General features: G+C 34.0%; 1 protein-coding gene across 1 annotated transcript; it reads left to right on the plus strand.

Moving 5' to 3' along the window:
- The first annotated feature begins 111 nt into the window (after positions 1-111).
- Positions 112-9,762, plus strand: LOC117124517. Its single transcript, XM_033270756.1, has 6 exons — positions 112-369; positions 677-926; positions 1,812-1,853; positions 2,618-2,729; positions 5,989-6,241; positions 7,065-9,762. Exons 1-6 carry the CDS (start codon positions 288-290, stop codon positions 8,447-8,449), a joined length of 2,124 nt encoding a protein of 707 aa, XP_033126647.1. The 5' UTR covers positions 112-287; the 3' UTR covers positions 8,450-9,762.
- Positions 9,763-12,432: the final 2,670 nt, after the last annotated feature.

Below are 12,432 nucleotides of genomic sequence, written 5' to 3' on the forward strand. Positions count from 1 at the left end.
TGTTAAATTTTAGTAATTCAATTTGTCCAAATATTCACTGCGATAATTATTTTCTTCCTGGTTAGTTAAAGGGGCGCTCACGTGTTTGACAATTGTTTGGTATCGACCATCACCTTATGCAAATTACGAGCGTCCTGTTTGGGTAAGGTTTGACGCGAAAACGAAGGCGCGTCATGGCGATTTGTAGGTGAAATTAGCTATTTTATAGTGGCTATTATGTTCGTTGGTTGTCCTATACAAACAAAGAAATTATTACAATCCAAGTGTGGCTGAAAAACGCGGAAAACATGAGTATAGAGACGTTATTAGAGGCTGCCAAGTACGTTGAGCTTAGGTCTTCTATGCAACCCACACGTGGTGGCGATGGGGGTGAGTAATCGACAAGCACATGCAAGCGACCAATTGACAGCCTTCGCTTTTTCCTACTCTAGTGATTGGCTACGTCATTCTTTCTCAGCTAATTTTATCTATAATTTTAATTTATTTACGTTGTCTAATGTATAGAACAACAACGGTAATGGTTGCTTTTATTTATGTTAGCTGTCATTTTACAATTCTAGGTTTAGGCCTAGTATTTGATTATAATATGTACGTACATACGCGATCATTTTCCGTGACCTCGTCGCACATGAAATCGTTGATGACTGCTAATTGGAATATTCCATTTTTATTGAAGGGGTTGTCACTCAAACTCTTCCGGCTAGTACTGTACTGTCTACAGAAATCTGGAAACCATCAACAGCTTATATATCACCGCCAAGGACCAGCTCAAAACACGTGAAAGTACCAGCTGTTGAAAAAAAGAAAGAAAATCGTCAACAGCAAGATGATGATGTTTATTATGATGAGATGGAATTTTCCTCCTCTGGAAATTTGAGTAATTCTGATTTTTCCGGAGATTGGTCAGATAAGCGAAGGCAAGGCGGGTAAGAATACAAATATTTTTTTTCCAAATAAAAATTGGCAATTATCCTACTGTAGCTAAGTAAGCGTAGGCCTACCTCTTTTTTCAAATAGGAGTCAAACAATGTGTTTACATCATTCATCACAATTAGATACATTATTCCCATGTTAATAATACTGTTCCTCTTAGGCACATTATTTTAATATTTGTTTTAAAAAAAGTTTATATATTTTTGTTTGTTGTATGGCGATTTATTCGCATATAATAGGGCATCATGACCAACACACAACGTAATACGAAAAACAAGAAGTAGAATACAGTTAAACTTGCCTATATAGTCAACTTTGCCTAACTTCGATTTTATTTTACATGCCAAATTGTTGTCTTCCATTAACGATCTGTAAAGTACATTGGCATTCTGTATGTATACTGAAAATAGCAGTACATCAATAAAATTATATAAACAACAGCGTTATACATTTGTTTTGCTTTCTAGCACATACAGTACACAATGTTGAGGATGCAGGTGGTTTCTCATTAGCTTCTATTGTATCAGAGCGTAACTTTAGAATGTTGTGATTGTGTGTTATTGACAATGGATTTAATTATGAATGGATTTATTTACGGAGGGATTTAATTATGAATGATGCGGACCGAATTAATTTTCTAGAATATTCTAACGTGTATATTCTGAAGCGTAATAACAGATTATAATGAGGCAGCATTTCATGATAATCGAATATATAATTCTGTTAAAATATCCACTGAAAATTGGGGAGGGGGGTCTTGACAACTATATTTTGGATAAAACATCATAAAATCACTTCATTCAGATTTCTTAAACAACAAAAAAATTAATGTTAATTTTTAAGGAATAGTAAACTATTTTTAACATTTTATATTTCAGGGCTGGAACCAGGGAGGTCCATAACAAGTTAGAGAAGAATAGGTATGTTTAAATACACAGACAGTTCATTGGTTTATGAATAGGTATGTTTAAATACACAGACAATTCATTGGTTTATGAATAGGTATGTTTAAATACACAGACAATTCGTTGGTTTATGCAAAAAATGTAGGAACTAGTGTATTTATTGTTTGGTGATGAAAATATGTTCTAGTTTATCAATTGAAAACTAATAATTTTTATTACTGTACAAACTAATGTACAGTTAGAATTTTAAATATTAAATTATTCAATTATCATGTTAGGTTACCTCAACTTCTGTAGTATATCTGTACAATTTGTTATATAATAATAATAATAATTTATAATCATCATCATAATTTTTGTATATTTATTTAGTGTACAACTACAGTAATATACTGTATACAAAAGTCATAAAGTATGTTTAGCATTTCTTTTGTTAATTATTTTTGCCAAAGTCATTAGTCTCTTGTTATTGCCAGATAAATGTAAGTTAGTTTTAGACCATGTTGAGGCAACCTTCCCCCTGAAGTTAATTTACATCAGATATAATATTGTGCATTATTCTTTGAAGGAGTGTTCACACATAAATTAAACAGGGGAAATATGCAAAATTATTTTTGAAGCTGTTTTTATGTAAATACATGCACAATTTCTGAAGGTGATCAGCACCAACCACTCTTTTCCTACACAGTTAATTTGAAATGGCAAGATTTCTAGGCACATAATGGGAATCATTTTTCAAGACATTCTTTTTATTTTCTTGACACAATTTTAATTTTCAGACGTGCTCATCTTAAAGAATGTTTTGAAGGTTTACGCTACCAGATACCCAATATGCAAGACCACAAAGTCTCCAACCTGAGCATCCTTCGTGGCGCATTCAGATTTGTGCAGGTGATCTTTATTTTCCACTTTATATTTTACCATACTCCTTCCTTTTGAGTTGTTTACATGTAAAATGCTCCACCCTTCTCGCTTCAGCTGTTTAGGTCCTATGTTTGAGATATTACAGTATCCGTGCTAAGGTGCTGAAATGCAAGTCATATCTCGTGCCATCTTACAGAAGATATTTATGCTGTAAGGCGAGACTCTTTTTATACCCTGTTTAGCAAACCTGCCGCCCGCCAATTGAATTAAGCAGTGTATTGTGTTTTTCAGGTTAACTAGTTTTAACCTTGAAATAATTATACTACCTACTGTACCAACATTACACACCTGTTAATGGTAGTTGAAACCTAACAATATTGTTTCTGGGTTTTTTCATAACTAAGAATAATTATGATTCTTCTTACTGTGAATATACTGTATTAAAGATGTCATTATGGATGTTAAAATAAATACTAGCCTAGATTGACATAACTTTACAATATTTATAATCATATTGTATACATAAGTTTCCTTAACTTTAAGTATTAATTTAAAGCTATCACCAAAAATAATACAATTATAAAATTTGTTTCATCAACAAGTATTCCAAAGCAGTCAAAATAGTAAATACATTTACATTAACTTAAAATTTCATATGCAATAAAGTTGTTAAATTTTAAAATAGAATTATTTACAAACAAATAAAAATATTCAGGGACTGTCTTAACAATTCTGTGCTGTGACAGTGACATTATTGTTTCTATATGGATCATGGTCATCTCAAATATGGTCTATAAGAAGTAAATTACCTTTGTATGTGTATGAATGCAAAACATTCATTAAGTAATATGCAAAGAATCTGAATTCAGAATGTGTTTATGATTTAAAGAATCAATCTACGGTTGTAGTTATATACTGTATTCTACAGTGAATGAATATTTGTTTTGAGTGATGATAAAGAAAAAATATATCAAATTGTGGTATTCAAGCTAAATATAAACCAAAACAATTTCAATAATATGTACAATACTAAGCTACTGTAGTTCTAATCTGTGGTGAAGGAAAGTTCATTAAGTAATTTGCATAATACTTTATGGTGCCTCAACTCTGATCGCCAATGCAAGGTGAAGGGTTCACAACATGACATGGCACTTACCAGGTTGCAATTCGCTCAGTGAAATCTATTTCCTTGATCACAAGTAAAGTAGCCTTTGTAACTTGTCCACAAAATGTATTTGCACATATTATGATAATCATCATGTTTTGTAACTTCCTTATTTTCTGTTGTGTACAGTGACTGTGACTGTAAAACACAGCACAATAAAATACACTTTTTTTTTTATAAGAACCAGTAAAAAAAAACTGTACCTCAAACAAAGTCAGTGATTTAGTTTCTATTTTACTTCATTTATTTACAGTAGTCAGTTCATCTACAAATCTTTTTGTGCCTTGCTTGTAATTTACTTTGTGGTACTGTATTTTAGAAGCCATTTTGATTCTAGTTTCTATTTTTTAAGGTACTTAATTAGAATTCCTAGATCAGGTATGACACACAATATGGTTTTATGTTACCATCATAGAATATGCCATAGTTGACTACTTAATGTAGCATACCATATTTATTCAAATAAAAACCACGCCCCCTCCAGAGCCTCATTAGGAACAAAAACCTCCCTCGAATAAACGCCTTGGGGCGTTTATATTTTGCTTGAATGAATGGCCCCTCTCCCCTAATTAAACGTAAACAAAACTAATGGAAGCAACATAATTCTCAAAACATTCCATTAATGTTTTCTCCAGTAGAATTACACATGTTTCTAACCTGGTTGAGATCAATATTAATATTTATGACACACAAAAACACATTTTGATGGTACTGTGTGTTGTAGGTCCACATTTACAGTAAAAATTAAAGGGGGTTTATTAAAATATATACATATACATATGGGTACATATTTATATGGATACTGATGTTCTTGAAAGAATATCTGAGGTTAAAGTGTTAGGGATATGGGTTCAAAATTACATTAAATGGGCCAGGAATATTAAAGAAATTGTTTGCAATGGTAGGAAACGTTTACATTATGATATCCAGGCATTAAAGTTTTGGGGTACCCATTGAAGATTTGGTTGATATATATCAAACGTACATTAGAAGCTGTTTGGAATATGTTGCGTCTGTATGGCACTCGGGCCTAACTACTGAGCAAAGTAACTTGATTGAATCGGTGTAAAGGCGTGCGTGTAGGATTATTTTGGGTTGGGACTACGTTCATTACGAAAGTGCATTGAATATCTTAGTGCTTGATAAGTTGACTACTCATAGAATTAACCTGTGTTATGAGTTTGCTGTTGGTTGCTCCAGGAGTACTGGGAACTCATCTTGGTTCAAATTGAACAGTTCTTCTCACTGTATGTCCCTTAGACGGCTAAGAAAATATGATGTGCCTTTTAGAAATAGTGCTGTCCCTTTTTTGACAAATTTGATCAAGTATAACCACTGAGATCCTGTCTTGTCTGTGGAATGTTTTGGTACTTCATGAGTATGTAATTCAGCTGTGAGGCTGCGATTTGCATGAAGTTGTGAATAAAGAATAAAGAATATACATTTTATTTTACACTCAAAAGCACCTCAAAAACCCTTCTGACGAATTTTGTAACCATTGTTGTCATTTATAGGGGATTATATCCCGGTGTACTGTCCAATCACCACCAGAAGGACCCCACTGGAAATAAGTCTTCTTCTAGACTTTCGTGGGCTATCCTTGGTGTTTACACCGAATAAATCCAATCCAATATGTTATAGTACTAAGTAATTATTAAATACTTTCATACTTTTATTATACTCTCCTAAATTTTGTCAATATATTTAATATTGTAAAATATTACTACAGTATGTTGTATAACATTTAACTCAACTGTTTTGAATTTGATATGTTGAAAAATTGCACTGACAAAAATTTTCAAAATTAGATGTGAACCTCCAGAGAATCCAACCTAATTTTCCGCCACAAATCCAGACAAGCTAATGGTGATACAAGAGACTTAACCTAATTGCATAAAAATAACATTGGCAATCTAAGCTATCAATGACGTTTGCATTCTAAGTCCTTTTTCAAGAATAATTTTTCACATTTATTGTGAATGTGACCTTTAATAATAAATTTAAAACCCTAGTCTTGAAATAATTAATAAGTGATGAAAATGTGTTTAATGCAAAAGCCCCAATGTCTAACAATAATTAGCACCAATGAAACACCTGCAAACTATAATTTCTTGTAACTAGATCCTGAAGAGAAAGGAGAAGGAACTTGAACATGAGTTGGACCGGCTTGTCAGACACAAGATTGAAATGCAAGGTCGTTTAATGCGTCTGAGAACTGACGTAAATCGACGTCTAGACACAAGTGACAAAATCAAACTACCATGGCATTCAAAGGCAATGGGAAAGAAAAATGCTAGGAAGGCCGAGAGAAAAAGAAAAGCTGTTGTACATCATGAGGATGATGATGACGGGGCATCTACATCCACAGCGTCAGGTAGGCATAACATTTAATGTTGTGGTGTCTTCTTCTGTCATCACACTGTTTTCTGTCACTACTGCATAATTTTGTGGTTTATGATTCTGTGTTAGTCTATGTTTATGTCGTTCATTTGTCTGTTAGGCAACACTTTTTTTATACCTTGCTTTGCGAACCCGCTACCCTCCAATATTGATAATTTAGAATAAAAATAAAATTTTTGGCAAATAATCAAACCCGTTGCCGCAAAAAAACTGGAAATTTCTAAAAAAACATTGAAATCTCCAAAAACACGATATGTATATTTCTTCCTATGTATAAATTTAAAGCATTTAACCATTCCATTACTACACTGTTTACATTCGACAATAAAATTTTATTTTTATTTTATCCTCCATCAAGATGTTTTGGGCAAAACTATTAGCTAAACAAGAACAATTTTTAAAAATTTAAACAAGGTTAAAAAAAGTCTCGCCTTAATAGTTCCAAATTTGCTAACGTTGATATTTATGGTTACACCATATTCACTGCATTTGTCGAGCATATGAATTTGCAATTTCCTTTAACAAATTTAAAAAAAAGGAATCTTGCACATTCATTGTGCATTTATAGTATTATTTTATAGCATTTTGTTTCATTTTGTTATTTCAGTTTTTAGTCTTTAATTACAACAAAAGCACTACAAAAAATAGAATCTACTCAATAATACAATTATGTATTTGTATAATTAGCAAATAAGATAAAATGAACATATACTTTAATCTATATAATGTAAAATTTAATAGTAAATGTAATATAAAATGAATCAAGAATTTAGAGAAATTAAAATTGTTTTTTACAGAAGCTGAGGAAGAAGAGAGACGGTCAAGAGCTCATTCTCCAGTGGCTGGCTCTTTATCAACAAATGAGTCCAAATCAAAATTGCATCTTCAAGCTCCACCCCATTCGCTGGGACACGCCAGTGTGATTCAGAGCACTGGCCAGCCTAAACAGCAATTAAAAGTAGTGCCTCACTCATTCCAGCCAGGTGAATCGCTTTTACCAACCACTGTCGGAGTTGATAATGGGCATGGTACGATTAATAAAGGCAGAGATGTGCAACCGTTAGGGACCGAGGCCCAATCGCTGCTTGCGTCAAGGCCAACTGTCAGTCAGTTGCTGAATAAAAACTCTGGTTTAGAAAAACTGTCACCGAAGAAAAGGCATGGTGCTGCGCCAACACTACATATTATTCATACAGGTAACCAAGCTGGCATCAAGCAGCATACACCAGTGATGGTAACACAACCCAAAATAACCATGTTGCCCATGACCACTAACCAAACAAATAGCACCGGCCATGTATCTCATGCACCGCCTGGTACCAGCCGGAACGGCAGTCCAATGCCAACAATGTTAGCCTCGGCATTGAGTGGACATTTGATGCATTCAGCAGTAGACCACAGGCACTTAACACACGTATCAGCGGTGCAACCAATTTCCAGCAGCACCCTCAACACATCGACGGCCGCGCAGCCTGTGATAGCTTCACTGCAAACACAGAATATTTTCAGCACAGAAAAAACTCGGCCTGGACTTGCAGGTCGTCTGCATGCACCATTCACTCAGATACCCTTTAGTCCTGCAATCACGCAGGTGCTGTTATCACAACCCTCAATTACAGCCTATACACTTGCTAGACAGGTGCCTTTCAGTCATACAATAATTAGACAAACATTGACACCTGCAAACTCAAAATATGCATCAAGTTCAACCTCACCTGTCACCATTATGACCACCTCGTCACAAAAGACAATAGTGTCACCGAAAAGCACATCACCCGCAGTGTCCTTGGTGACAAATACAGTTGCAAAAAATGACTCTGTGGACCGTCTAGTGACGGCGACATCTACAATCGTGATTCCAGCTCCGCAGACGGTCAGCAGCCCTCGGGTCTTTCCGACAACATACCTACAAGCATCACGGCCCGGAATGCATAAGCACCCGGTTCAGCAGCCGGTTAACCAAGTTGGAACTACGGCTAGTAGTGCAGCTCCCATTTTAAAAGCATACCCAATGTTCATACCGAGGTACAGGACTGTAGGGTCAGTTATAAGTGGTCAGAGACCATTAGTCTCGGGTGTTGCTGTGACCCCTAAGCTGGTCACCCAAAAAGGCAATGGAAGCACAGCGACTATTATTGTTCGGCCATCTCTTGTCAATACGACCGACAAATCACAGCAATGATGTGAATGTTTGAAGTAAAATATTACATGTTAATGTTATAACAACCTTAATAGATCCTTGTCATTTGATTGGTAAATTTCGTATCACGTGACATTGGTTATGTAACCCATTACTTCACTCATCATGGAAATTTAGTTTCACCGTGCATTTTTACTTCCATCTGTGCATTTTTGTTTCATCCGTTTCGCTCCATTGTACAGCGCCTAGTATACAATACATGACTTTAATCTAATACAATCTTTTGATTGGGTTAAAAGACACTGGACTGTTCCATTTAGAAAGAATGTAGATTTTTTTTCATAAATTATCCAATGACAAGAATCTCCATTCAGAAAAAAGGTAGATATTTTCATAAAATATCAAATGACAAGAATCTAATTTAGTTGTGTTATAAAACAAATAATTGATGTTTTTTATTCGCACAATAGAAAGAATATTTTCATTCGTTGAATAATTGACTGTTCGAATGGAACAATCAGTCTTTTAACTCATGAAAATATACTTCCCATTGCACTCGTAAACATTTGTATAACAGTTGTGTTGGAGCTTTACAGATAAGTTGCACCGGAAACCATTTAATCACTAGGTAACATCTCCATGTTAAGGCTAGCTTCTGTGTTGAGGGAAACTATGTTGGAAACTCAAAATCGCCAGTGTTGTCCCAACACCAAGGTTTTTTTTAAATTTTTGGAATGAGGTTGAATCACTGTAGTATGGCTATGTTCAGAGCTATGTTCCAACTCAAATTCCAGAAGTTGGATTTGTTACACTTGATACACCGTGAAGATAAGTAAGTGTTCCCACTAGGTTTTGAACCTCATCCTAGTAGTAGAACACTTTAAGGTGTCCTTTTGATATTAGCATAATGCATTCATATGAGTTTGCTTTCGTATGTATTCAGTACAACATCATATAATAACTAGTTTACAAGTATGCAATACCTTGAGAAAAGCATGTACTTAACCGGTTAATCTAATTTCCTATTCCCACCAGACAAACTTTTACTTGGGCATGTGCTAAATATTATATGGACTTACCAAGATATCCCCACCGAGTTGCCATTATCAATTAGTACCTTGTTAAAATCCATGCTAAAATATCTTAGATGTTTTACAGGTGTCTGCTATGTCTGTGTTTTAATAGATGCATGGGATGCATGCTAATCTTGAGTTCTGTTCAGACTATACATGTGACATGCCTGTATATAGTCATGACATCACATGACCATATATAGACACATCATGACTATATATATAGGCACATCATGACTATATATGGGCACATCATGACTATATATGGGCACATCATGACTATATATGGGCACATCATGACTATATATGGGCACATCATGACTATATATAGGCACATCATGACTATATATGGGCACATCATGACTATATATGGCATACAAAAGTTTTTTGTCAAAGAAAATTTGATAGTGTGGACAGTGCATTACACAGATGGGCATTCACACAGACGTAATTTTGCCACAGTTACTTGCTCAAATTTTTCTAGCATTTTTTTCTCATGTGAATCGGGTACAGTATTAGGCATTTTTTTTTTTTTTTTTTGGGAAGATAGATTATCTTTTCATAATAAAATTGTGTATAACTTTTGGTATTTATTAAGATAGAATTTTCAAGTGTTGAATTCATTTTATTTTTCACAATTGAACAAAATTTTGATTTACAATCCAACTTTAAATAATTTTACCATTTAATTTTTTTTCCATTATGTCATGTGAATGTTAATACAGAAATGACAATTGAAATGCCTACCTAGTGAAATTTAACCATGAGTTGCGAGTGTAAAACGTACAATAAACTTTTGTATCAATTTTTAAGAGCATGAATATTTCAATTTCAAATTTGTCATCAATCTGAAACTGATTGAATTGTGTGTTGCTGTTGTTGCACATGTACAAGACCCATCCCCCTTAAAGTATGTTGTCTTGGACACAGTAAGAAGTGACTCAAAATATTGAGATCTATGAATTAATTAAAGTAATAAATATTCTTGTAATAAATGCCTTTTTTGTATATTTGGTAAATCATAAGTCCAGGATAATTTTCATATGTTCTCCATTTTTAAGATTAATAAAATCATTACTAAAACATTCAGGATACTATGTAAACAATTATTGTATTCAAGTAACAATTAATATTTCATACAGTATATTGCTGATTATTATAAAATGTATCTTAATTACTTTATAGAGCAGGTCATTTTATATACATTTGCAGGAATTATTGACAATTATAACTTTAAACTCTATGAAGGAATCAAGTTTAGCTAGATAATTAGTATATACCTATTGAATTCTGCGTATCTACGATGTATGTATAACAATATCAAATATATTTTTAACTATGTCATATTACTGGGCATACTGTAGCAGGTGTATCTCCAAATGGAATTAAACGAGTGTTTTGTGTAGTCATGTTTGGTTAATAAGTAGAAATATAAAAAATATTATGAATTTATGGGAGATGGGCTGTTCTCCAGGAGGTTGTTGCTTGCTTGCAGGCAATAGGGAGGTCGTTACAATTTTCCGGCCGGGAGACTTAGTGATTTGTAGGAGACTTGGGCCACCATATTCTGTATGATCATGAGAGAGACTGTAAATGGTCGAATAAGCGCCGCAGCGCTTATAAAATTTACGAAGGCTTCAGTGTGGCGCTTATAAAAAAATATGTGGCACTTTCCATGCCCGTTCCCATGTTACCTATTTCACATATTCCCATAGTTGAGTAGGCCTATCATGGGTTCTATCATCGTAAACAAACGTTTATAGAGAAATGCTTGTCTTCATTGTGTTAATTTTAACACTGTATACATTGTATTTAAAACCCTGTTTCATTACACACAGTGTAGTATTATAATCTCTCGATTAAGCAAATGCGCTTATTCAAGAACAGGTCTAATTTGAGCATTTACGGTATTTCAGAGGGTTCAGTGGAGTAAGCAACTATATATTTTTTATTGTATATTAATGCTACTACTACTGTATTGTATATTAATGCTACTACTACTGTATTGTATTTTCCCAACTGGGTTAAGGTTTTTTTAACATAGTGAAAATCAACTGAAAACCAAAAAATACATCATTATAAAGTAGAATGTCGGTGCCAAAAGATAATGGGTGCCAAGTTTTTTTCATTCAACTAAATGTAGATTAATATAGGGTCATTAGTGATAATGAGCAACTTGGTTGTATACATATCACAGTTAGGCAAAAATCAAAATCTAGTGTTGGCCACGTTTTGGGAAAATCCCAAAAATGGGTAGGTCGCTAGTAAAAAATTATGTGCTTGTGCCTAAATGTAGAAAATACACAAAAATACAACAAAGAGCATTTTTAAATCTATATTTAAGAGCAAAAACGATCACAGAACACTGTCGCATCGCCTACCTTCCAGCAAGATGGACCTATTCCAGTCTTTTTTGCTCATTAAAAAAGTATTTTTCATTTTAGTCCAATGAAAAAAGATTAAAATGCCGAACCTCAATTTCGTACATTTTGGGTCGGCCGGGTGTGGCCAACACTAATTTTTTTTATTTTGCCTTTCTGTTAACTATTCTCTCATTGGAAGCTATTGACAATGTCGCCCTCTACAGTATAGAGTATTGCAGAGTTAGAATTGGTTACTGTTAATATTTTCATTCGGTGGCTATGAAGTCACCCTCTACAGTACACAGTACAGTATTGCTAAAAACAAACGAATTAGTTAAATTGAATGTGGATGTATCATATTGTACCTGGGCATAGATATGTTCATCTTGTGCCATGTAGCTATTTTACAATTTTCACACCTGTGTCAATCTGAAATTATCCCTACATGCTCATCTGTTGCATTGTGTCAGGATGTGTCCATATTACCTGTGCTAAAATGGAGTGGAGTTTCCTTCCAATCCCATGGTCCTGAGTTCAATTCCTGTGACAGCTGAATTTTTTCTCATGACTAAAAACAACTCCACTCACT

Source organism: Anneissia japonica, unplaced genomic scaffold (assembly GCF_011630105.1).
Source record: "Anneissia japonica isolate Jap-2015-1 unplaced genomic scaffold, ASM1163010v1 scaffold287833_len2544123_cov190, whole genome shotgun sequence".
Lineage (NCBI taxonomy): Eukaryota > Metazoa > Echinodermata > Crinoidea > Comatulida > Comatulidae > Anneissia > Anneissia japonica.

Excerpts from the sequence above, each read along its gene's own strand:
- LOC117124517 (XM_033270756.1), top strand. The coding sequence starts at position 288 with ATGAGTATAGAGACGTTATTAGAGGCTGCCAAGTACGTTGAGCTTAGG. Across the intron at positions 1,854-2,617 it reads AACAAGTTAGAGAAGAATAG|ACGTGCTCATCTTAAAGAAT; the intron begins GTATGTTTAAAT and ends TTTAATTTTCAG. Across the intron at positions 2,730-5,988 it reads GCGCATTCAGATTTGTGCAG|ATCCTGAAGAGAAAGGAGAA; the intron begins GTGATCTTTATT and ends TCTTGTAACTAG.